We start from the raw sequence: 27,623 nt of genomic DNA, 5'->3' as shown, positions 1-27,623 counted from the left end.
AGTATACTACTGTTTTCTTTTTCAATTAACTGATATGTGTATCATTGTTTTATTTTGCTTATGTTCAGTAGACTTTGATATTATTTGACAAGTCTTTGCCTGATGGTTATTTCTCTGTCGATCTCAAATAGTTTAAAAGGTTAATTTGGGATCTAGTAATTAGGTTGCATGTAACTAAATTAAATCAAGTCTAAATTCAAGAGAACTCTCTTTTAAAACCTGTTGTAGTGTCTCTTGTACATGGCTGGATGTTAGAATTTGTTCCATGTTGTTTGAAATGTCCTTCCTCTTACGAAATAGACAGATGTAAAATGTCGCAAGGACCTAATATGCAAAATTCTGACTGCTTTGCCTTTGGATTTTTGATAAACTGACTTTTTAAATATTGAACATTTAAGTGCCAATGTTTATTTTTGTCCAGGTGCTGGGGATGTACCTCCCATTCTGTGGAATTGCAATCTCAAATGCTCAACTGTTTGCTGCTTCCAGAAAGGAGTACGAAAGGAGCAGAGTAAGTAAAGAGAGTGGGCTACTGGGACTTCATTTTCTCATCCCATCCTTTTCCACAATCAGTGTGGTGCTGACTGTATGTTCAAAGTCAGCAACTTTCTTAACTAAAGTGGTTAGTTCAGTGAGGCTGGAAATAATATTTTCTTTAAATTAGTTTACTTTTAAGGGCATGAAATCCTCTCTTTGTTCTTCTTCAGCTCCTTATGTAGGTCTTATCAAATGTCATATTACCTTCGCCTGACCACAGCATCAAGATGGCAATGACTCTTACTCGGGGGAGGTGCCTTGCCCTTTGTGGACCCACATGTCAGGCTGTGGGTGGGGGGGGGGGGGGGGTTTGTTATTTGGAATTCAAAACATACTAGCTTGGTATCGTTGGGAAGATTATGAAATATTTTATAAAGGGAGGAATTTAAAAGAATCTAGCAAAAGAGTGGCACTGAATAAAACCAAGTAGGTTCATAAAAAGGCAATGCCTCCTAAGTTTAATGGTATTCTTTGAAGATTTAACCATATAAGCAGCTGTGAGAATAAGGTGGCGAATATCATATAGTTAGCGTGTAATAACGTTTTCATCAGGCCATTTATGACTAAAAATCTATGACGTTCTGATGTAAAAATTATGGACCTGGTAATATAGTAACTAGATAAGAGAAAGTCATTCTAATTATAAAGCTATGACCAGTAGAATTTCCTAATCTGATCATAGTATTTTTGATGGCTTTAATGAAAATATTAGAAGCAGGCTGTTGCAGAAGACAAATTTATGTGTGAAATGTTTTCAAAGATTCATAGTTGCATATTAAGCCGGCAAATAGTATTACAAATGATATTTAATATAAGATTCATTTAAGATAATGTTAATTAGTGCATTATGTTATGAGGGGTTCAACACTAAAAACGTATTACAGGGAAAAAATTTGGTATGACCTGATATTAATATGTTATCATTTTCATGCTGTAGAAATATAAAGGTATACAGAATGTTGGGAGACTGGATATCAGTCGGGTTCATTCACCTCTGATTCATTTTGTTGAAGACGGGATTGGGGGCCAGCAGCCCACTCACATGCCATAAGTAGCTGATTAGGCTTGTTGAGGTCTAATTAAGTCCGGTTAAAGGAGGCCGACTAGAGTTTTCCAGTTAACCTCCAAGTTCCCACCCTGGCAGGGGTCAGCTTTGGTTTCTGAAAGTGAGCACCCAGTGACACACTGGGGGTCCAGTGCCCAAGGCTGGACTGGAGACCTTTCCTGCCTTTGTGGGTAAGAGAGCAGCCACAGGCCCTTCTCCTGCCCCAAGATGGTGGGTGGCTGTTTTGTGGAAGTTTAACTTAGTCTATGAGTAAATTGAGAAAGTCGGTATGTAGTTTTTCTAAAAAGTATTTATTAACACTGCTTACAATATTTCATTATAAGTACCTGGTTTCCAGGAGATAGACTTCAGTGTCTTGCTCTCTTGGCGCCTCTTGGTCACCTGACCCTGATGTCACACCGACATCATTAGTAACACCACGGTCTCATTAATATAACTAACCCATTATTCTACAATGGTCTGTTGAATCTCCTTTTTAATAAATTATTTTAAAAGGTTGAGGGGAGTATGCCTCCATGTTGAATTGCCCTCTCTCTGTTTCCTTCCATTGCAACCTCCTGTCCTCCTCAAACTGCCAGGTCTGTTATTAACCGCCCAGCTTCAAATGCCCACCTGCCACCTTCAGTTGGATAAAGAACTTGTCTTTGTGCCAACATTGCACCATGAAAATCCAAAAGAGTGACTCTGTTCCCCAGGAGTGATTTTGAGACCCGAAACAGTTCTGATTTCAGTTTTCCAGTGCTAGAAGGAAAATACAGCCCATAGTGTGTTTATGTGAATACATACATTTCAAGGAACTGAGACTGAAACTGCAGGTAGTATTAATGAAATCAAACTTGACTGTTGGTGAAGGCAAGGGAACGATTCTTGCTAGAAAGATGAAAAGTGAAGAGGTCTTGTCAATAATATTATTAAGACCTTGCATTTAAATGTCACGCTTATTTCAAATCATTTTGTTTATTATTCCAAGTAAATAGATACCAAATCATTGAAACGATAAGGAATTGTTATGATTCAGGTTAGAAACTCCGAAGTGTTTTATGAAGCCCATCTGAATCATAAGTTTTGCATCTTGAATTTGGCTAGGATAAGCATGATATGTTCCACTTCAGTTGTGATTCAAAAGACCCACTCGGGAGCTTTCATCAAACAAAGTTTATTTATGAATATAGTTAACATGTACAGAACAAAAATTAGCAATAACTTTTATCAATTACAAGCAAAAACAAAACAACCACAATAATGTATAACCCTTAACCAAGATATATCAGACATTCCAATCAAAACCAATATCCACTAAACAAAACCCTTTAACCAGATTTTATCATTGCACAGGCTAAAGCTTACATGATACTGGAATCCAGTTCCCTGGGTTGAATGTTGATTTCAAATGATCTTGAAAACTCAGAGCAGTTTGTAGTCAGATCAGCTCCCCAAAACACCAAAGCACATATTTTTTTTTACTGCAGCATGGCAACAAGCCTTTCTTTCAGCTAACTGGTAAAATTTTCAAAGCAGAACAGAGAGAGAAAGAGACTTCTTTCCAGCTTGCTTCTAAGACTGCTTCTGACAATGCAGCCAAAATGAAACTGAAAGCTGAAAGACACCTGACATGCTAACTTTTCTTTCCTCCTTCCAGCAAAGACATCACCCAAGGCTGTGACCATGATTTTTTTAAAAAAACCTCTTAAAGGTACATTAACATCACAGAATGTACAAATCTGATGTGAGAAAAGGAGCTTGAAAAATCAGTAGGTCTGAAAGCACCTTGTTTTACAACAGTTGCTGCTCAATGTTACCTTTGATACACTATGTGCAACATCATGGAATTTGACTAATGTCTAGTTTATTTTACATTTCTTGGTTTTTTCTTTTTGTCATAGCTATTTTCCATTGACATGATTCAGTGATGGTTCACTGCAGTTAGGAATGCTTTTTCACAATCATTTCAGTATATGGCACTGCAAGGTACTGACAGAAATGCACGCAATACCTATTTGATTGTTGGGCTCTTTTTTATGGCCTCTGCTTCTCTGTGCAACATTACTCTCTGTTTTACGCTGTTTACAGTTTTCACTGAACCCTCAGGTCCCAGCTGCTACAAGAAAATAACTAACTCTCCCAGCCTCTACTTTAGTACCACTCTTCCTACTGACTCCCTCCATTTTAAACTTACTGGCATGAATTTTATAGCGATAAAAGACTGTGAAACTGTCAACGTTCACCATCATTTCTCCACTGAAACGTGCAACTTTGTGAATTCATGTACGTGCAGAAATCCAGAGGTGTCTGTCAGAGTTGCTATGGTCTAGCAGAGGGTGTGCTGTCAAGGTTCCCCACCCACATCTCCGCTATTTACACTCCTTAAGCAATCAGTGAATTAATGAAAACTTCCACCTCTACGCTGTTAGTCTTGCTGTTAAAGACATAAAGTTAGACCAGGTTGAATTGGCTGTGACTGGGTTTTTAATGGCATACTAATTTCATAACTACTGCCAGACATCCTTGCTGGTCCTGGAAAACTAATTTTATATTTGCGAATTGTCAAATTTCTCCATTATGATAGAAAAGCTTAATTATATTTGTTTATATTGCAAATTGAAAATACAAATGAAATGTAAAGGAATTCTGTACTTCCTGCTTTGCTGACTGTGAGAATAATTCATTGTGATTTGCTGATTATCTTGGTTGTTGATATTGTTGGACACCTGAAGATCTCCTTGACCTGGTGCCAAATTCAAAATGCTGTCAGGAAAGATGAATTCGAGGGGATTGCTCAATTTTTGTGGGCATCTTTCTTCAAGGGCAATGACGAGCACTGTTGCTTTGCCACAGATGAAAAATCCATTCCAATATTTTTGGAAACATTTACATTTTCCCTGCAAATGAATCATCGATTCTATTCCCACTGTTGCCCTTTCATAAATTTTTAAAGAAATAAATCAATGCTGTCATCGGCTTTTGAATTTAAAGGCTGATAAAATCAATCCTTATAGAAACAATTTCATTTGCACTTGTTGCCTTTTATCAGTTGCCCAAAACTACAACTTGGTAAATGAATACACGTGCTATCATTCCTATGGCAAACGAACGTCAAGAAAATTAATTCCCTAGCTCTCCTTCATTCCATACATCATACCAATCTTAATGTCTGCAAATTTCATTCCTAGTTCCAGCCTTTAATATATAAATTACCCCAATAATATTATAGAATACTTAAAATGTCGTATGCTCTGACTCATCATCAGTGATGCCAAGGAGATTCATGACTATGACTTCAAAAAACATTTTGTATCAGCTACGTACCCATTGTAGCACCCAGACGTCACTTAGTTACAAAGACATAATCACCCGTTACTGATGTAAAATAATCTTAAATAAAGAAATTTAATCATGGACTTGAATCTTAACATTTACAAGCAATTGCAACTGTCATCTGATCAGACTTTTCATCTCAAATAGCTCCGGTTACCTGGATTTGCTTGTTTATTAGCAACAGCCTTAAAGGCACGGGCCAAGATAGCAGGCTATCGCTGAGCCCACACTATTACAAATCTGCTTGAGATTGTAATTTCATGGACAGCAGTGAAACTGTGGCCACAAAATTCAGTTGCATAGTGCTCATGATTTTGGCACAGTGGCTGCTATTTTGGGTCCAAAATTGTGTCTGTGCCAATAGTGCACATTTCTGGTGCAGCAGCACCAGATGCTATTTTGGATATATGATTAATGTAGGCACTGGGAGTTTGCACCAGGTGTATAAAGAGTAGGTAGTTGTGACACCACTCAGTATGAAGCACTATCTTGAGTCTAGCAGTAGCATTTTCAATATAAATAATTCTGACTAACATCCTCTTTTAACCTCACATATTTGAACATTCAACAACCGGAAGGACTTCCCATTGCCAGTTCTATTTAAAGGTACCACTGTTGAATAACTAAAGCCATTGATGCTCTGTTGGCAAAGAAAGAAGGAGATAGAGATAGTAGTTTCACCAAGATAATAGGCTTCCCCATGCTGTAATGTACCACTGACTGCATTTCTGCTGCCTTGTGAGTGCCACATGTAAACTCTGAGATGTACTACTCCCTCAATGCAGCTAGTATGTCATTATGCTCAGCACAACCATGCAGGTCAATGCCCAATATCGTGGTGGCAGTCATGATGTCTTTATTTTCGGCCAGTCCACCTTACCATCAGCATTTGTGCCAGCATGAGAAACCAGAGGGTGGGTGCTGGATACCTGGGCTTTCCACTGACCATCCGGCTTGTGACTTCGATGTGCAATCTGGGCATTAATGCATCTAAAGAGAGGCATGCTGCCACACAAAATGTCCTTGAGCAGTCCATTGGGATGTTTAAGCAGTGTTTTTGTTGCCTGGAGTGATTTGGAGGATTCCTGAAGTACTCAGTAGAACACATGTCACGATTTGTCTGCTGCAAACTATACAATTTCGCCATCATGGGGTCACAGCCCTTGCCACAAGGTTTACAGCAGGGACAGCTGAAGGGGTGGAGGAGAAAGAAAGGAGGAAATAACCAACATTCCCCCTTTCAGCCATACCTGATACCAGTAAACGCAACCTCAACGTCCCTTCCAAATGCAGGCCCACACCTTGCCCTCCTTCCATTACTGAGAAGCATGGTGTCTTCTTGGTCACAATATTGCAATAAAAGGCACGACAGAACAAACATTCCCAATTAACTTCATCAATAAAACCACTTAATATGTCATATAAAAGTCAACTATTCACTTGTGTATTGTCTGTCTTCCATGTGTCTTTGCCTGGTCTAGGTCCTATGCAGCACTTGCCAGTGAGGGCAGCATTGCTGGGGCGTGTTGCTAACTTTTGGAGATGGTGGGGAGGTGGTGCACAGTGCAAACAACAGCTGGCCTTTCAGGATTTTCTTGAGCAGCTCTTGAGCCTTAAGGGCCTGGCTTTGGATGGCATCATCTTGGCCAGGGCTGACTGGCTTACAGGCAATATCAAGAACACTGACAAAGTGGCAGTGTTGGGAGAACATATGCTGTCATCCTGAAGTAGGACAGCAGCTTGGTGCTCCACGGAGCCATTGCCTTTCCCCTGGGTGGAACCTCAGCAATCCTACGAATGTTTTGCAGGACAGATTGCGGAACTGTTTTGAGACCCTACAGACCCCTTTAAGCATTTGTCTTGCAGCTGTGATAGCAGCAATCTGAGCCTTTAGGGCAGCAAGCTGCACATGCATGACTTCAAAGTTCCACTGTCACACCCAGATAGTGCGTGGCTTCTACCTGTGCTGCTATGGAAACTGAGACATCAGCCAGCAGACTCCATGGGCTGAATTTTCATCTTCAAGGAGGAAATTGTGAGTCGGCCATTTCCCATTGTCATGATCATGCCTTCTATCTGGCAGTGCCCACCCATGCTATATTTATGGTGGGGTGGCCGAGGTGGCTGGAGTCAGGGTCTCCACTTTCAGAAGCAGGCCCAAGGTAAAAACAGAGGCCGAAAAGGACAGATTAGAAAGCCTGCTTTTGTATGCTGGGTCATCTGCCTAGTTCTGTATATGAGTCTGAGGCCCCTTGCTCCCCATGCTCCTTCCATGATTCCTTCATACCCCCCTTGCCCACTCTTGCACCTTCCAATACTTCTCACCCTGTATCCACTATGTACAGAACTCTTGATCCCTATAATAACATTGGGAAGTCTTTGAGCTGTTCATAAAACTGTCAAAATAAGCAAGCAATCAGTCAGCAACTGCTGCAGAAAAACCATAATCCTATTAGTTAGTCATCAAGCTGTCAAGTGAAACAATCTGTCCTCTTGACAGTAAGGTAGCAATGTTTGTTGAGCTGAATCCATAATGGGGTTTGGAACTCAGCCAAGCACCCACAATGAGATTCAATTGCACAACTGTGCCAAAATAAACCTCCAAAGCTGAATTCATTAAAGCCTTTGAAATCTTTGAAAGAGCTCAGCCATCTATTCAAGCTTCGAAGCAAGGAAATAGATTTCTGAACGAATGTCAATGAAAAGATTAAATCACAAGGGACAACTGATGCAATCAAATCTGAATATCAAAATTGTTCAATGCAGAAGAGCACATTATCCAGTGCTTCTGAAGACTTTTCCACTTATACAATGCTGATCAAATGAATTGTCAGTTACCTTTTAAGAGCAAAATTATATCATTAATCACTGCATTTGAAACATATTTAAATTATCATTCAGCATTTCACTATGGCATGTGAAGCTGGCAACACCTTTTGAGTTTACCCGTCAAAGGGTTCCCGATTCTAGACTAGGGTTCCCCCACAGTTCACGATTCCACGCAGCTGATGTGAACCACATCACCTGCAGGGGTTGGCCTGACTCATTTCAAAATTGCAGCAAATCTGAAATGCCCACTCCCACAATGATGTGACTACTGCATGTGGACTCACTACCTTATCCTGTGCTGCTAAAAACTGAAATGTCAGCATTGGAAATGGGCATGGGAATTCCAGAATCATTCCAGTGGATGGAGGCATGAAAATCTGGGTTGATATGATAGGTCCACAATTTTTCTCAGAATTGGCCACCAATTCCAGGCTGAAAAGGATAAGCTCAAGCTGTGTGCGAAGCTGTGTGCAAGGTTGATAGTGGATGCTTCCACTGACCTTGATAGCAACAGCAGGCGTATCAATGCATAAAGCATATCCCACTTCTAAGCTACCTTCCAAATTACATAAGATATGCATGGCTACAGCATCTGCAACTTGTAAACCAGAAGAGATTGTGGGATGAGGCAGTAAAGTGAGGGGTGAAAAAGAGGACTATGTTTGGGGATACCTCATCGATGGTTTCAGCCCTGCCGGTGGCCATGGTCTCAGTAATGGCCGCTCCAATGCTGGGGAGCACCATCTCCTGCATCAGAGCATGATGTGCCTGTCCCTTGCTGGTTTACAGCAGCTGCCTTGTCCTGCAAGAGTGAGGGAAGTGTGTCAGTGTATGTGGTGCATTGTGTTTGGGTGATGTGTGTGCCATAGTTAAGTTTTTGTGTACAAACTCTATGATGTGGGTGAGAGGTTTGCAGTAGTACTAAGTGTGTGAGTGTAAGGTGAAGCTATGACTGTGAAGTGTGATGCATAGTTAATAGAGATTGTTGGGAGGTGAGTGAAGGGATGGAGGAAGATGAATTCAGCAGTGTGTGAGGCTCAAAGTTCTGTTGTAAGGATGTAGCAATTGGAGATTCATTCACTCACCTTCACCACTTCCATGAGGTCACTATGTTCTTGTGACACTGCATCCAGATCCATGTGGGCCAGAGTACTGGCATTGAATGCTTGACCATCTCCTCCCACTGCCTTGAGGGATTCCTGCTTTCTATGGACAGAGGACTTCTATCCTCCAACACCAAGGCATCCTATGCAGAATCGGAGAAACCTGGAGTGTGCTCTCTACCTTGTTGTGCCATTATTTTTCTTTCTCCAGGTCCAAATCATTTTTAGAATCCTTTCCGGCACTTTACCCAGTCAAAATGCCTCTCCCACCTCCACCCGCCTTGAGCTAGCTTTAATTGATCCAGTCTTTTCACAATATTGTGCTGGCTGCTCTAGTGTGCAGCACACAACAGCATGGTTAGTTGTAGTTGCATTCTGCAATCATGTACATGTGAAGGCAGCACAAGGTTTACATGCTACCTTCATTAGAACACAGAAAAGGTTGGGGGCGGGGGCAGCGGCAGAGATGAGGATTGTGATTCCTGGAACCATTTTTAGAGGCTATTGGATTTTGCCTCCTGTGTAAGATGAACTAGCTGAATGTTGGCATGATACCAAGTAGGATTTCTATTTCAGTCCTAAGAGAGATTTATTGAACGTAAACATGGCAACAAAAAAGTAATTATGTCTGTTATACTTACAAGTCGGATACCCACCAAGAATCAGGAACATTGCTAATCCAGGCCACAATGGCCACAGGTTATTAAGTAACCCTAACATCCTTTGAAACTGACTTAAACTGTTAGCTATGAGATCTCATCTCTCAAAGTTACTGCACAATGATTATTTCTTACAGTGTCCTGCTAAGCTCATCCCAATATCATTCAACTGGGACTGAGCTTATCTGGTCAGGATGTAACTTTAACCCTTTCTCTACTAAAATTATGTCATCTGTATGTTCCCTCTGTGTTAAGCAACCTCCTTATCTATAACTAGTTTTCTGTGCAGCTTTTAGTTACACTTATGCCATTTGCTTGCAGGCCCATTATTCTTGTGTGGTGGACCTCAGTTGTGCCTTTGTCCTATATGGACCACCGTTGTGTGTGTTTGTCATACCTGGACACATCCCCTTCCAGTTTGGTTCCTCCCCTCAGCACCTAGTATAAAGGTGGCTGTCTCCTCCCCCTTGTTCAGTCCAGGTCGGTTAATTGTTGGGATCTGCTCCTGATTCTGTTGTGAATAAAAGCCTACACTTATATTGGCATATCGGTAGTCTTTCGCCTTATTGATAGCGCATCATCTTGCTCATGCAACCAAGTTTTGCATATGAGTAGAATTCAACTAGTCTCTCTTGTTTGTCTGCACACCCTCCCTCTGTGATGATTTGTGGTGATTGTCCCTTTTAAGGGCAAAACAGCAGAAAGGTGCAGCTATAAGGCTGCTGTTTTCTTAATGAACCCTTTTTTATTCACAAATGAAGTCTGTGAAGATGCATCATTACACCCTCTTTCACTATATTTTCAATACTAGCTAGTCCCTGATGCACATCACTTGCACCAAACCATCAAACACACTATCCTACAGTGAATGTAACTAATAGAAAAACTATTTCACATTCAAGGATATGTTTACCTCTGCGGATAAAATTTAACATCATTAAGCATGGAGAAATAGCTGAGCAAGCTCAGCAGTAAGCACTAATGTCATTTTCTTTCATTATTTTTGCTGAAATATGTGTGAAAATTAGCTCAGTACAGTGAAGAAAGTGCATGTTAAGTAGGATTAAGATTTTACTATAGTGTTCCACAGGCTGGGTAATTACAAACATTTGAGTTCATTACTCAGTCATACCTATGGATTAGTGTTACGAAAAAAGGACATAGTATGTAAAGAGATTGTGAATCTGGGGTAACTTACACCGACTCATGATGGTGATTCACACGCTGAAATGAAATAAATTTAGAGCTGTACGTTTCCTTGTCTTAAAGAGAGAGCATTCCATTTATTTACACCTTGCCTTAAAAATATTGAAACTTAAAACTTGCATACGATGGCCAGAATCTTATGCTCTCACTGCTGGCTTGGATGTAGGAAGGACATTTACTTAGGCATGATGGGGATGTGCAAAAATCCTGCCACATTCCAGCCACCGTCTGAATTCAGTTCTGGGCGGAAAGGCCCAAAATTGACCTTCCTGCCCTGCTGCAAATAAAGTCCTTGCAGTGGCCAATTAATGACAAATTAAGAGCTTCGTCCCACTGGTATTAACTCAGGCCTTCACCATGTGACATGCGTAACCGAGTAGAGGGGTGCCTAATCGAGGGACTGGACATTGGAAAGGCTGAGTGAGGGGAGGCAACAACCTCATGCAACATCCCTTCCTCGATCCCCCACATTACTTACCTTTGGCCTGGGTCACTCTGTGATCCTGGGACTTTGGTGCCTGTCATTCCAGCAGCAGCACCACAGCCTTCCCCAAGGTGCTGCTGAGCATGAGACTACCAGCCTTTGTTTGGCTGACAGGTCTCTGGGTAGCCTTGCCACTGCTTGATTTACGAGATTCAATGGGTCTTTCTGAGAAGAAGCAGTGTGGGTCACTGAGCAACATTGCACCTGGCAGGGAAGACCCCTGACACCTCAACAAGATTCCACCCCATTCTTTCCATCTTTAAGCTGAGACAGTTTGTCATTTGCAAGTTCATTCAGTTGCTAGCAATGAGTTGTCAAGAAGAGTTAGGTGAGAAATCAGATTGAGTCAGCGATTCACAAGATCATCTTTAGGCAATTTCAACTGCACCCAATGGATGCTGTGGCACGATTAAGAAATTTCTTAATTTTTTTTATTTTAGGTATTTCAGTATTTTTATAAAATAAAAGCAAGTAACTCTTTCCAAAATTAATAAAATATACCACTTATCTTTAAGGATCAAGCATTTGGAAGAGTCTTCAGCCAGAAGTGCCGAGTGGATGATCCATCCCTGCCTCCTGTGGAGGTCCTCAGCATCACAGATGCTAGTCTTCAGCCAATTCGATTCACTCTATGTGATATAAAGAAATGGTTGAAGGCAGTGGATACTGCAAAGGCTTTGGGACCTGACAATATTCCAACAATAATACTGAAGACAGGTGTGCTCCAGATCTAGCCAAGCTGTTTCACTATAGCCAAAACATTACACCTACACAGCAGTGTGAAAAATTGCCCAGGTATGTCCTGTACAGAAAAAGGACAAATCCAATCTCACCAATTACCACTCCATCAATCCACTCTCGATGGAAGGGGTCATCAACAGTGCTATCAAGCGATACTTGCTTAGGAATAACCTGCTCACTGATGTTCAGTTTGGGTCTGGTCTGGGCCAGTCAGCTCCTGATCCATTACAGCCTTTGTTCAAACTTGGACAGAAGAGCTGAACTCCAGAGGTGAGGTGAGAGTGACTGCTCATGACATCAAGGCAGCATTTGACCGAGTGTGGCATCAAGGAGCCCAAGCAAAACTCGAGCCAATGGGAATTGGGGGAAAACTCCCCATTCATACTTGGCACAAAGGAAGATGGTTGTGGTTGTTGGAGATCAATCATCTCAGTCCTAGGCCCAACCATCTTCAGCTGCTTCATCAATGACTTTTCTTCCATCATAAGGTTGGAAGTGATCATGTTTGATGATGATTGAACAATTTTCAGCACCATTCGCATCTCCTTTGGTACAAAAGCAGTCCGTGTACAAATACATCAAGATCTGGACAAATCCAGGCTTGTGTTGACAAGTGGCAAATAACATGCGCGTTACACAAGCACCAGGCAATGACCGGCTCCAACAAGAGAGAATCTAACCATCGCACCTTGACGTTCAATGTCATTACCATCACTAAATCCTCCTCTTATTAACATCCTGGGAGTTACCACCATTGTCCAGGAACTGAACCGGACTAGCCATATAAATGCTGTGACTACAAGAGCAGGTCACAGTGGTTAACACTGCTGCTTCACAGCGCCAGGGACCCGGGTTTGATTTCCCGGCTTGGGTCACTGTCTGTGTGGTGCCTGCACGTTCTCACCGTGTGGCTTTCCTCCGGGTGCTCCGGTTTCCTCCCACAGTCTGAAAGACGTGCTGGTTAGATGTATTGGCCATACTAAATTTTCTCTCAGTGTACCCGAACAGGCGCCGGAGTGTAGCGACTAGTGGATTTTCACAGTAACTTCATTGCAGTGTTAATGTAAGCATGTGACTAATAAATAAACTTTTACTTTAGGTCAGAGGCTAGGAATTCCACAGAAAATAACTCATCTTCTGACTCCCCAAAGCTTTTCCACCATCTACAAGACTCTAGTCAGGAGTCTGAGGGACTACTCTCCACTTGCCTGGATGAGTGCAGCTCCAACAACAAACACCTCCACATCATCTTGGACAATGCAGCCCGATTGATTGGTATCCCATCCACTCCCTCCACCATCGATGCACAATGGCAGCAGTGTGTATCATCTACAAGATGCACTGCAGGAACTCACCAAGGCTGCTTAGACAGCAGTTCCCTAAACCACAACCACTACCATCTAGAAAGACAAGGGCAACAAATGCATGGGAACACCATCACGGACCATCTTAACTTGGAAATATATCACTGTTCCTTCACTGTCACTGGGTCAAAATCCTGGAACTTCCTTTCTAATAGCACTGTGGATGTACCTAAACCACATGGACTGCAGCAGTCAAGAAGGCAGCAGACTACCACCGTTTCTAGATCAATTAGGGACGGCAATATATGTTGGCCCACCCAGCGATGCCCAGATCTCTTGAATGAATTTTGAAAAAAATGTGTATTGGTTATCAGCAAGCATCTGAATGAAGGCTCCTCTTAAGAATTTCAAACACAAAACACAGTTAACGGCTTTAACAGGGAAAAGTCGAATGAGGTCATAGAGACAAGGTAAAAAGAATTAATGCTGTGTGTATCTTGAATATTGATCTAAACAACAGGGAAAAACAGAAGCTGCATGACATTTCCTAAGCTCTAGTTTGGTTTCAAATGGAAAAAAATACACAAAAATAATGGAAAATAAAATTTATGAATTAACAGTCTCTAAGATCAGACATACATGTGAAGCATGTCTTTCATTCCTGGTGTTTTTCAATTACTAGCATTTTTCACTTCTCACATTGTCATTGAATTAGATGCATCAATACTAATGTGCTATGTTATCCCTATTGTATTAAACAGGCTCTGCTGGAAGTAGTTAATGATCTGTTTGAAGAGCAAACAGATTTGGAAAAGGTTGTGAGGAAAATAATGCACCGTGCGCAAACACTGCTCAAATGTGAACGCTGTTCTGTACTGCTCCTTGAAGACATCGAGTCACCGGTAAGTTGGCTCCAAAAGGCACAAAGGAAAACCCAATATAAATATGAAGTGAGAAACAAAATGCTTTAAAATTGACAGAAAGCCTTTTTGGAACTAAAATCTCCATGAGAAATGCAAGAAGCTGAATCCAAGAATATCTAACCATCCATTTGTTTGTATAGTAAGAGGTGTATCCTTTAGAAAAAGATATTCTTTCCATTTGCTTTTTCTAATCTGATGGAAAGATCACAGTTAGCAACTGAATTCAGTAAAAATACCCTTTCGAGATCTGAAAGTATTAACATCGGTGAATCTTTCAATTTTACTTCTGTTGGAAGTGTTCTACAAATCTATTGCTTTCAATTCATTTTACCTCCTGTCTCAGTGTTTCTTTTCTTTCAACTGAAATAATCTGCTTAATAGAGCAACTCCAAATCTGAGGTGGACATTTTAACTGAATGATCTATCTGAATGGAATAAAGACATTTTTCTTCTGCACATTATGACTCACATTTTCTCTCTTTTTTTTGTGGCAGGTGGTAAAGTTTACAAAATCTTTCGAGCTCTTGTCTCCCAAATGCAGCGCAGATGCTGAAAGCAGGTAAGGTCCATCCATGTTAGATTGAACAAGAATACTGCGGGGTCTAAGATTCCCCGTTATGAGCAAACGGCAAGTCCACTTGTTTGCTGTCCACACAAATTGGAAAAGTATGGACCATGTAGATGTAAACTTGGGAGATTGAAGTTTGGGATATAGAGAATGAAAGATGCAAATTCACTGCAAAACTTGAACTTAAACAAGTACTTCATAGTTATTACCATTAACTACAAAGCAAAGTTCAATATAAATCTGATCTAAATGACAAGATTGCATTGTGTGGTGAACCATAGATGGTTATCACTATGGGTACTTGTACATATGTTACTCTTGTTACTGTTGGGGTTAGGGTTGGGGTGTTCCACCTGTTGGTATTGTTCTGTGGTACACTCCGGTTGACTCCGCCTTCCTATAGGAGTATAAAGGTCACTGCACTTCCTAGTGACCCTTTAGTCTGGGATTGTATTGTTAAGCAGTATGCTCCATTCTTGTTGCTAATAAAAGCCTTTATTTCCCGGGTACGATCCAGCCTCCCGAATGAATTAATCGCGCATCAATTTTATTAGCAATAAATTTTGTTTGAAGAAAAAAAAACCATGGAGCAAATGTTAAAACCCGATCGGCTTACCTTAGATCCACGTGCAGCTGGGGTGTCGAACACTTTCGATCATTGGTTGAAGTGTTTCCAGGATTATATCGACACCTTAACAGCAGTCCAAAACGACACTGACAGATTGTGGGTCCTCCACGCAAGGGTAAGCGACACTGTGTATGCAACAATCCGTGATTCCCAAGACTACAAAGGGGCCATCGAACTACTTAAGAAGCTGTACAATAAACCACCAAACGAGATTCATGCTCGGCACCTACTAGCCACTCGACGGCGGCAGCCCGGCGAAACGACGGGACAGTACCTGCGCGAACTTCAGCAGCTCGCCAGAGCCTGCAATTGCAAGCCAGTGTCGGCTACTCAATATACTAACGATTTGATCCGAGATGCGTTCGTGGCGGGAATCGGCTCATCCTATATTCGCCTACGGCTGCTAGAGCAAGGTAACTTGGACCTAGCTAAGACGGTGGAATTGGCTGATGTGATGGAAACGGCCTCCAGAAGTCTTGAAACTTACCCCACCGACCACGTGGGAACATCGTGGCAAGTACAGCCACCGACTCAACTCTACCCAGCGGCTCCAAGAAACTGCGCAATCGTGCTTTCAACCTCAGACCTGACGACGGCGGCAGCTCCAGGCGGCCCACGGTGCTATTTCTGTGGATTGGCGAAGCACCCTCGTCAGCGATGTCCGGCCAGAACGGTATTTTGCTCCGCGTGTGGGAAGAAAGGGCACTATGCTAAAGTGTGCCGAGCGAAACCACCTTCGAAGCCAAGCAGTGCTGCGTGTGACTCTCCAGGATCTGTCTCCTCGTCTCCGGCTTCATCGAGGTCTTCAACCACGTGCGATTCACGAGCGCCGCCATTCCTGAGGACGACGACGCAAGACACGTGTGACCTGCGAGTGCCGCCACTGTCAACGCCATCGACCACGTGCGAACCATGGGCGCAGCCATTTTGGTCAACACCGACCGCAGACGACCAGCAGGGGTCATCATCATCGACCATCTCAGCTGCCTGCAGTTGCACTCAAGATTCAACGGTGGCGTCAATCATCCTGGACCAGGCCAAGCCTCACAGACTCGACAAGTCCATGATGGACATAGAGGTAAACGGACGCCTGATACATTGTCTGTTTGACAGCGGGAGCACGGAGAGTTTCATTCATCCAGACACCGTGAAACGGTGCGGTCTCCGAGTACAGACTGTCAGACAGACAATTTCTATGGCGTCGAGGTCCCGATCTGTTACCGTTCTTGGGAGCTGCGTGGTAAACCTAACGGTGCGGGGCACAGTTTATGAGAACTTCAGGCTCCTCGTGTTACCGCACCTTTGCGCTCCGGTACTCCTGGGACTAGACTTTATGGTCCACCTTAGGAGTGTGACCCTGCAGTACGATGGGCCACTCCCTCCACTTTCAGTGGGAGAACAGCAGCCTCCAAATTGCCCAACGCGCTCCACGTGCAGTCTCTCGACACTCAGAATCACCCCGCCGTCTTTATTTGAAAATCTCGTGCCAGGCTGCAAGCCCATCGCAACTAAGAGCAGGCGTTACAGCGCTGAGGATCGGATCTTTATTCGATCTGAGGTTCAGCGGCTCCTCAGGGAAGGGATCATTCAACCTAGCACTAGCCCATGGAGAGCACAAGTCGTGGTGGTTAAGACTGGAGACAAGCCCCGGATGGTCATAGACTATAGTCAGACCATTAATAGGTACACGCAGCTGGACGCGTACCCTCTCCCGCGCATATCTGACATGGTCAATCAGATTGCGCAGTACCAGGTGTTCTCCACCATCGACTTGAAGTCAGCCTATCACCAGCTCCCCATTCGCCCAGAGGACCGAAAATATATGGCCTTTGAGGCGGATGGTCGTCTCTACCACTTCTTAAGGGTCCCCTTTGGCGTCACTAATGGGGTCTCGGTCTTCCAGTGTGCAATGGACCAAATGGTGGACCAAAACAGGCTACGGGCTACCTTCCCGTACCTGAACAACGTCACTATCTGCGGCCATGACCAGCAGGACCACGATGCCAACCTCCTAAAGTTTTTACGCACTGCGTCTCGCCTGAATCTGACCTATAACAGGGAGAAGTGTGTATTCAGCAAGCGCCGCCTAGCAATTCTCGGATATGTGGTGGAAAATGGGGTCCTCGGCCCTGATCCAGACCGCATGCGTCCCCTCCTTGAACTTCCCCTACCCACTAGCGTCAAAGCACTGAGAAGGTGCTTAGGCTTCTTTTCGTATTACGCACAGTGGGTTCCCAATTATGCGGACAAAGCCCGTCCGCTCATAAAGTCTACTTCTTTTCCCCTGGCAGCAGAGGCTCGCTTAGCCTTTGAAGGGATAAAAGCTGACATCGCGAAAGCACCGATGCACGCTGTCGATGAGTCCATCCCCTTCCAGGTGGAGAATGATGCCTCTGATTTCGCCCTGGCCGCCACACGTAACGAGGCGGGCAGGCCCGTCGCCTTTTTCTCTCGCACCCTCCAAGGCCCTGAAATTCGGCACTCCGCTGTGGAAAAAGAGGCTCAGGCCATTGTGGAGGCCGTCCGGCATTGGTGCCATTACTTGGCTGGAAAACGATTTACCCTGCTCACGGACCAGCAGTCCGTGGCATTCATGTTCAACAACACGTTAAGGGGTAAGATCAAAAATGATAAAATCTTGAGGTGGAGAATCGAACTCTCCACCTACAACTATGATATCATGTACCGTCCGGGGAAGCTCAATGAGCCCTCAGATGCCCTGTCGCGTGGAACATGTGCCAGTGTGCAGGAGGACCGGCTACAGGCCCTCCACAATGATCTCTGCCATCCGGGGATCACTCGGATCTTCCATTTTGTAAAGGCCCGGAATCTGCCCTACTCCGTAGACGATGTCAGGTCGATAACTCGAAGCTGCCAGGTATGCGCAGAATGCAAGCCGCACTTCTACCGACCTGACAGGGCACACCTCATTAAGGCCACTCGCCCTTTTGAACGACTGAGTGTTGATTTCAAGGGCCCCCTTCCTTCGACAGATCGGAATGTGTACTTCCTCAACGTGGTTGACGAGTACTCCCGATTCCCTTTTGCCATTCCCTGTTCAGACATGTCCGCTGCCACAGTTATCAAAGCCTTGCGGGATCTTTTCACCCTGTTTGGTTACCCCAGTTATATCCACAGTGATAGGGGTTCGTCGTTTATGAGCGACGACTTGAGGCAATACCTGCTCTCTAAAGGGATTGCCTCAAGTAGGACTACGAGTTACAACCCCAGGGGTAACGGGCAGGTCGAAAGAGAAAACGCTACAGTCTGGAAGGCTGTCTTACTGGCGTTGAGGTCTCGGGGTCTTCCAGTCTCCCGTTGGCAAGAGGTACTTTCTAATGCGCTCCAATCAATCCGGTCCCTCCTGTGTACTGCAACCAACGCTACCCCACATGAGCGGATGTTTACCTTCCCTAGGAAGTCTTCCTCTGGGACCTCACTGCCGTCTTGGTTGACGTACTCAGGACCTGTCCTCCTGCGGCGGCATGTTAGGACCCGCAAGTCCAACCCTTTGGTTGAACAGGTCCATCTCCTCCACGCCAACCCTCAATATGCCTATGTAGCATATCCTGACGGGCGAGAGGACACGGTCTCTATCCGAGATCTGGCACCTGCAGGGGACCTGGAAACCCCCGTCGCTCCCGCACCCCTGGTTAGGGACCCCTTGCCCTTTATCTCCCCTCCTGACACGGCGCGGGCAGTATCGGGACCACCACTTAATCCTTTTACTCCCATGTACAGCTTGCCTGAGTCCAGGAGATTGTCGCCACCTCGGGGCTTGCCTGAGTCCAGGAGATTGTCGCCACTTCGAGGTCCACCCGTCCGTGAGGAACTGGAGGAGTCACTGGACACCACCTTGGAGAGAGGGTCATCATGGTCACCAGAACCGGTGCTACCGCCAGTGTTGAGGAGGTCGCAGAGACGGTGCGGCCCTCCGATACGACTGAACTTGTGAATATATGGACAGTTCATACTGTTTTTTTGCCCCACCGGCCTTTGTTTTTAAAGGAGGGGTGAATGTGGTGAACCATAGATGGTCACCACTATGGGTACTGAACCATAGATGGTTATCACTATGGGTACTTGTACATATGTTACTCTTGTTACTGTTGGGGTTAGGGTTGGGGTGTTCCACCTGTTGGTATTGTTCTGTGGTACACTCCGGTTGGCTCCGCCTTCCTATAGGAGTATAAAGGTCACTGCACTTCCTAGTGACCCTTTAGTCTGGGATTGTATTGTTAGTAAGAAGTCTCACAACACCAGGTTAAAGTCCAACAGGTTTATTTGGTAGCAAATACCATAAGCTTTTGGAGCGCTGCCCCTTCGTCAGATGGAGTGGATATCTGTTCTCCAACAGTGCACAGACACAGAAATCAAGTTACAGAATACTAATTAGAATGCAAATCTCTACAGCCAGCCAGGTCTTAAAGGTACAGATAATGTGGGTGGAGGGAGCATTCAACACAGGTTAAAGAGATGTGTATTGTCTCCAGACAGAACAGCTAGTGAGATTCTGCAAGATCAGGAGGCAAGCTGTGGGGGTTACTGATAATGTGACATAAATCCAACATTGTATTGTTAAGCAGTATGCTCTATTCTTATTGCTAATAAAAGCCTTTATTTCCCGGGTACGATCCAGCCTCCCGAGTGAATTAATCGCGCATCACAGTGTGTTGTTGAAACCACTTGTTATTAATATATATGTTCTTGGCTTTACTAGGTTTTCTGTTCTGTATTTTAAGAAACCGCTTTCAGATGTATAAGTGCTGATTTTAACACCAGTTGGAATAGAATGGAATGGTGACTGAGGGAGCAGTAAACTGCCCTGATGTCAGCATGAGCTCTGGATGATTTTAACTCCCATTCCTCATTTTTAATATGTTTGATAGGCTGTTCCCCCCCTGCACAATCTAGTAAAAAATAAACAGTCCATTTCTTCGCACTCTGTAATTTCTGGAAAGGTCTCTGAGCCTACTTAAAGATAGTCCGTATCCCTTAAATGAGGTTGCATTTTCTTCTGCCTGTTTTAATTGGAATTTTGTGGATGAGGTTGTTGCAGAGCTGAGTTAGAGCTGCACAGTTCACCAGCACCTTTAACAAATGTACTTTAATCTAAGTTTTCAAAGATGAACAAATGGTATCCCTTAATCAACACCACCAGTGCGTTTTTCATCTTTTTGCTGTTTGATGTAACTTGCTATCTTTAAATTAGCTGCAGCCTTTGCCAAAAAGACAATAAGCTATGCTTCGTTGTGTATTGAACCTCCGGAAATGATATATAAAAGGTTCTTAATGCTAAAGTATGAAACTCTTCAGGTTGTGTTGCGCTGGTTTGAAAACACAGCAGAGTAAATTCCTTTCTTCAACCTCAAAAAGGTACATTCTGTGTCACTTTACCTTTCAATTTCCAATGCATAAAGACATAGGACGGAATTCTTCCATTTTGAAAATAAGTGGTGGCTGGTTCTGGCGACACCTTTCCCGCTGACTAGAATAAGCATGCCAGATTCAGTATTTTGAATGTCATTAATTATGCACAGGTGAGTTCCCCTCTGACTCTCCTGGTGGGCCAGTAAACAATATGGTATCCCTTTGATCCCCTTTACTGTGAGCTTTTCATGCAGCTTTGCTGGGGTCCAGCTTTCTTCCCTTTGGTTTTTCCTCTGCTTCCCATTGTTCTTCATCCTCATCCAATTCCTTGCCCCTCTGCGTGCCACCATGAGCTCACACCCTTCCCCTATCCCTTTCTCGCACAACCCTTCTTCCACATTGCCCTCACTGTCTTTGTTAAGCCATCACCTCCCTCACTTCACATTTCACCCCGGTCGTTCTTCAGACCTTTGTTGCAGCAGCTGCATGAGTCCTGCAACTTAGTGCTGTCCAGATAGATACTGGACAGTGTGTGACACCTAGGGAAAGGAAATTCATGTAATCCCCAACCCCACGCGCAGTACTGATCTGACATGGTGACACAGGAGGATCAATGATTCCAACAGAATGGTGCCATCCATTAAGACCAGCTTGGCATAGAGATGGAGGCAGGAACCAGTCTGCCCTGGAAGAGTGGTGTATAGCACAATAGCAGAAAGTCTTTGGTGAACTGAGGACCAACTTGCGCACGTCACCCATTAGCAATCAGGTTTGACACCAACATAAATTCCCGCTGACGTGATGCAAGATTGGAAGGCCTGAAGGGATGCCAGTGGGCAGCTGTTTTAATGAACAAATCATGAGATGCAAATGAATGTAAATGGTGTTTGCGCCACCTATGGGAAGAGCGACCTGCCATTAACCTGCTATTGGGAGAATTGTAACATGATTTTTACACTGACAGGTTTCCAACTTATTGACTCTTGCCAGATTCACAATGTCCACCCGCCACCAAACTCGGGTAATACTATTGAATGTTGCAGGTTGGCTGGAGAATTCTGCCCTTGGTTTCAGATTTTGAGAAAAATGGATTTGACCTGTCTCCCAGCACTGGAAAACCTATGTTGGCAGCCCAGAGGATGGATAAGTTTTGCAAGACAAGTTGCAGGATCTTCATCACCTTTGAATTAAACCACAGATGCCAAGTATCTGGAGGGAGGCTTCCAAGTGAATATGCCCCAAACCAAGCTGTTCCAGTGCAGCCACAACATTGGCATCTACCCAGCAACGTGGAAAATTGTCCAGATATATCCTGTGCACAAGAAACGGGACAAATCCAAACCCACCAATTACTGCCCCATCAGTCTACTCTTGTTCATCAGTAAAGTCTTGGAAGGGGTCATCAACACCGTTATATTAAGCGGCACTTACTCAGCAATAACCTGCTCATGGACACTCAGTTCGGGTTTCGTCAGGGTCACTCAGCTCCTGATCTCATTACAGCCTTGGTTCGAACATGGACAAAAGAGCTGAATGTTTGAGGTGAGGTGAGAGTGCCCTTGACATCAAGGCAGCATTTGACTGAGTGTGGCATCAAGGAGCCCTAGCAAAATTGAGTCAATGGGAATCGGGGAAAAACGCTTTGTTGGTTGGAGTCATACTTAGCACAAAGTAAGATTACTGTGGTGGTTAGAGGTCAATCATCTCAGCCCCAGGACATTGCTGCAGGAGTTCCTCAGGGTAGTGTCCTAGGCCCAGCCTTCAGCTGCTTCATCAATGACGTTCCTTCCATCACAAGATCAGAAGTGGGGTTGTTCGCTGATGACTGCACAATGTTCAATACCATTTGCTACTCCTAAGATACTGAAGCATTCCAAGTTCAAACGCGTCAAGACCTGGACAACATCCAGGCATGGGCTGACAAGTGGCACCACACAAGTGCTAGATAATGACCATCTCCAACAAGAGAGGATCTAACCAGCATCCCTTGACATTCAATAGTATTACCATCGTTGAATTCCCCACTATCACCATCCTGGGGGTTACCATTGACCAGAAGCTGAACTGAACTAGCGATATAAATACTGTGGCTACCTGAGGTGGTCAAAGGCTAGGAATCCTGCTGCAAATAACTCACCCCCTGACTCCACAAAGCCTGTCCACCATCTACAAGACACAAGTCAGTAGTTAATGCAATACCTTCCACTTGCCTGCATGAGTGCAGATCCAACAACACTCAAAAAGCATGACACCATCTAGGACAAAATAGCCCACTTGATTTCTACCCCTTAGAGTCATAGAGGTTTACAGCATGGAAACAGGCCCTTCGGCCCAACTTGTCCATGCCGCCCTTTTTTTTAAAACCCCTAAGCTAATCCCAATTGCCCATATCCCTCTATACCCATCGTACCTATGTAACTATCTAAATGCTTTTTAAAAGAGAAAATTGTACCTGCCTCTACTACTACCTCTGGCAGCTTGTTCCAGACACTCACCACCCTCGGTGTGAAAACATTGCCCCTCTGGACACTTTTGTATCTCTCTCCTCTCACCTTAAACCTATGCCCTCTAGTTTTAGACTCCCCTACCTTTGGGAAAAGATATTGACTATCTAGCTGATCTGTGCCCCTCATTATTTTATAGACCTCTATAAGATCACCCCTCAGCCTCCTACGCTCCAGAGAAAAAAGTCCCAGTCTATTCAGCCTCTCCTTTTAACTCAATCCATCAAGTCCCGGTAACATCCTAGTAAATCTTTTCTGCACTCTTTCTAGTTTAATAATATCCTTTCTATAATTGGGTGACCAGAATTGCACACAGTATTCCAAGTGTGGCCTTACCAATGTCTTGTACAACTTCAACAAGACATTCCAACTCCTGTATTCAATGTTCTGGCCGATGAAACCAAGCATGCCGAATGCCTTCTTCACCACTCTCTCCACCTGTGACATCACTTTCAGGGAGCTATGAACATGTACCCCCAGATCTCTTTGTTCTGTAACTCTCCCCAACGCCCTACCATTAACTGAGTAAGTCCTGCCCTGGTTCAATCTACCAAAATGCATCACCTCGCATTTGTCTAAATTAAACTCCATCTGCCATTCGTCATCCCACTGGCCCAATTGATCAAGATCCCGTTGCAATTAGAGATAGCTTTCTTCACTGTCCACTATGCCACCAATCTTGGTGTCATCTGCAAACTTATTAACCATGCCTCCTATATTCTCATCCAAATCATTAATATAAATGACAAATAACAGTGGACCCAGCACTGATCCCTGAGGCACACCGCTGGTCACAGGCCTCCAGTTTGAAAAACAATTCTCTACAACCACCCTCCTGGCTTCTGTCAAGAAGCCAATTTTGTATCCATTTAGATACCTCACCCTGGATCCCGTGAGAGTTAACTTTATGCAACAACCTACCATGTGGTACCTTGTGAAAGGCCTTGCTAAAGACCATGTAGACAACATCAACTGCACTGCCCTCATCTACTTTTTTGGTTACCCCTTCAAAAAACTCAATCAAATTTGTGAGACATGATTTTCCACTCACAAAGCCATGCTGACTGTCCCTAATCAGTACTTGCATCTCTAAATGCCTGTAGATCTTGTCTCTCAAAATACCTTCCAACAATTTACCCACCACAGATGTGAGGCTCACTGGGCTGTAGTTCCCAGGTTTTTTCCTGCAGCCCTTTTTAAACAAAGGCACAACATTTGCCAGTCTCCAATCTTCAGGCACCTCACCCGTGACTATCGATGATTCAAATATCTCGGCTACGGGACCCTTAATTTCCTCCCTAGCCTCCCACAATGTCCTGGGATGCACTTCCTCGGGTCCCGGGGATTTATCTACCTTGATGCGCTTTAAGACTTCCAGCACCTCCTTCTCTGTAATATGTACACTCCTCAAGACATCACTCTTTATTTCCCCAAGTTCCCTAACATCCATGCTTTTCTCAACAGAGAAATATTCATTTAGGATCTCACCCATCTCTTGTGGATGACCTTGTTGATCCTTAAGAGGCCCTATTCTCTCCCTTGTTACTCTTTTGCCCTTTATGTATTTGTAGAAGCTCTTTGGATTCTCCTTTGCCTTATCTGCCAAAACAATCTCATGTCCCCTTTTTGCCCTCCTGATTTCTCTCTTAACTCTACTCCTACACCCCCTATACTCTTCAAGGGATTCACTTGATCCCAGCTGCCTATGCATGTCATGTGCCTCTTTCTTCTTCTTGGCCAGGGCCTGAATATTCCGAGTCGTCCAGGGTTTCCAACTTCTGCCAGCCTTGCCCTTCACTCTAAGAGGAATGTGTTTACCCTGAACCCTGGTTAACACATTTTTGAAAGCGTGCCACTTACCAGACTTTCCTTTGCCTTCCCACAGACTCCCCCAATTAACTTTTGAAAGTTCCTGCCTGATCCCATCAAAATAGGCCTTGCCCCAATTTAGAATTTTAACTTTTGGGCCAGACCTATCATTCTCCATAGCTATCTTAAAACCAATTGAATTATGGTCACTGGTCCCAAAGTGATCCCTCACTAATACTTCTGTCACCTGTCCTTCCTTATTTCCCAAGGGGAGTCCACAAACATTCAATCCTTCCACAAACATTCAATCCCTCCACCACCGATGAACAGTGGCAGCTGTGTGTACCATCTACAAGATGCACTGCAGGAACTCATCAATGTTCCTTAGGCAAAACCCACGAGCACTATCATCTAGAAGAACAAGAGCAGCAGACACCTGGAAACACCATCACTTGGAAGCTTCCGTCCAAGCCACTCACCATTCTAACTTGGAAATATATCGCCATTCCTTCGCTGTCATTAGCTCAAAATCCTGGAACACCCTCCCTAACACCACTATAGCTGTACCTACACCATAGGTCTCAAGAAGGCAGCTCACCACCACCTTTGCAAGGGCAACTAGGGATGGGCAATAAATGCTGGTCTGGCCAGCGACGCCCACATCCCATAAATCATTTTTTAAAAATGGTGCAATCAACTGGGTGTCTTGATCTAACTTCAAATTAGGAAACAGTTGACTGCTATCAACAGAAGAATGGAGGTATTTAATACTCCCTCGTTTTGCTCACATCCTTCTGATCCTATCAAACATGGTGCAGCCCTAAACTGAGAACTGCCATAAGGTCAGAGGTACCGTTTAAAATATTATGCACAACCACTTACACTTTGTACGCATAGGTTCTTTCAATGTGAAAACTGCACAACCCATGTGAAGGTGGCTGCCGAGGAACAGCAAATACATGCCAAGACCACAAGGCTGAAGTTGTTTTCCTGTTTAGTGATTTTTCAGTGGGATCAGCAGCAATGGATGCAGGAAATAACCCTGTGCTCCTAAAAGAATAAAATTCTCTCAATTCAAATATTTCTGGCATTCTGGCACTAAAGCACCGGGGCTGCTTTCTGGAGAACAAGAAATCATGTGGAAAATGATCAGATATCGACTTTATAATAATTGAGTGAAAATGATCACTTATTGAGTTGATTCACAGTCTCGTACTCATGCAAGTGCCATCTTAGGCAACTTGCTCGCAAAAGAATCCTGCACTTGGTGAAATATGTACACCATGTCCTACCACAGTCTCCTAGCCACATAAACTTGCAAAAGTGTTGCCCTTGCCATCAAAGTACAGGTCAATTGTTTGACACAAGTAAGCCCTGCAGACTGCCTAATGTATCACACAGTAAAACTGTGTCCCAGGTAGTCATGGTAGTCAGAAGCTAGCCTCCTCTCTCATGCTGAGGTACATGTTGAAGGCTCCATTAGTACAGGTCTCCAGATAGTGATGGTTGTGGCCTAAACATCTCAGGCTTTGTTGCACCAAAACTTGACCGTCCATCATGAATTCCTCTTCCTCCTCAAATTATCTAGAATGTCCAGAACCCTCAAAGGAACATCTCTCCCCGCCACTCCTCATGAAGCGATTTCAAAGCCAGCATTAACCACGAATAATGAAGTAAACTATTGACTGTGATAAATGAAACAGACGTTTAGGACACAATTCAGGTAAAGCCAATTAATACAAAGAGCAAAATAAGACACCAGCTAGCTTGTTGAACCTGCGTTGCTGCAGCATATATAAGGGAAATCATTGTCCTGCCCATTGGTATCTCCGTACAATTTTTCCCATGTTTGCTAATACCATGGATGCGATGCATGACAGGCCTGTCCTTGTTACCACTGATGTGGAGATGCCGGCGTTGGACTGGGATAAACACAGTAAGAAGTTTAACAACACCAGGTTAAAGTCCAACAGGTTTATTTGTGTGGCTTTTGCTACCAAATAAACCTGTTGGACTTTAACCTGGTGTTGTTAAACTTCTTACTTGTTACCACTGCCATCAGCTATTGTTAGAGCAAGATCTATTGATCAATCAATCGATCGATCAATTTATCTATCAATCTACCTGTCTACCGATCGATCTACTGTTTGATCTATCAACTGATCAATTTATCTAACTATCGCTGTCAATAAATCTATCCCCATGGAGCAGCAACCACTATCAAATTGCTACTCTCCTAATTACTTACCTCACACTGGAGATCCACATTTCTTAGCGAACGTCTGAACTGGGCCTGCTGAGAAATGTGGATCAGACCTGCCCCTGGAGTCTTTCCCTCGTGCAGCAGCAGTGGGGGGAGCCAAGCCATGCCCACCTTTTACAGCACTAGCTGCCATATTCCGGTAAGTTTAAATGTTCCCTAACCTCTTTGACATAGACAAGGTACGTGGGTGAGGGAATAGGTTGATAGGTGGGTTGGAGAGGTTGGGAGGATAGTTGTGGGGTAGCTGGGGATTGGGGTAGGGTAGCAGGTGAGTGGTTGAGGGTCTAGGGTGTGCCGGATGTCCAGAGAGTGGT

General features: G+C 44.0%; 1 protein-coding gene across 1 annotated transcript in view; it reads left to right on the top strand.

Annotated features, from left to right (window-relative positions):
• The window catches only part of pde11a (phosphodiesterase 11a), a 362,109-nt gene that overhangs the window by 151,117 nt on the left and 183,369 nt on the right, over positions 1-27,623 (top strand). The window contains exons 3-5 of the mRNA XM_078229219.1: positions 422-511; positions 14,006-14,146; positions 14,662-14,726. Coding sequence (XP_078085345.1) covers positions 422-511; positions 14,006-14,146; positions 14,662-14,726 — 296 coding nt within the window. The remainder of the gene's footprint in view (positions 1-421; positions 512-14,005; positions 14,147-14,661; positions 14,727-27,623) is intronic.

Source organism: Mustelus asterias, chromosome 14, assembly GCF_964213995.1.
Source record: "Mustelus asterias chromosome 14, sMusAst1.hap1.1, whole genome shotgun sequence".
NCBI lineage: Eukaryota > Metazoa > Chordata > Chondrichthyes > Carcharhiniformes > Triakidae > Mustelus > Mustelus asterias.
The sequence above is the reverse complement of the archived record's forward strand: the minus strand, read 5'-3'. Positions and strand labels throughout refer to the sequence as shown.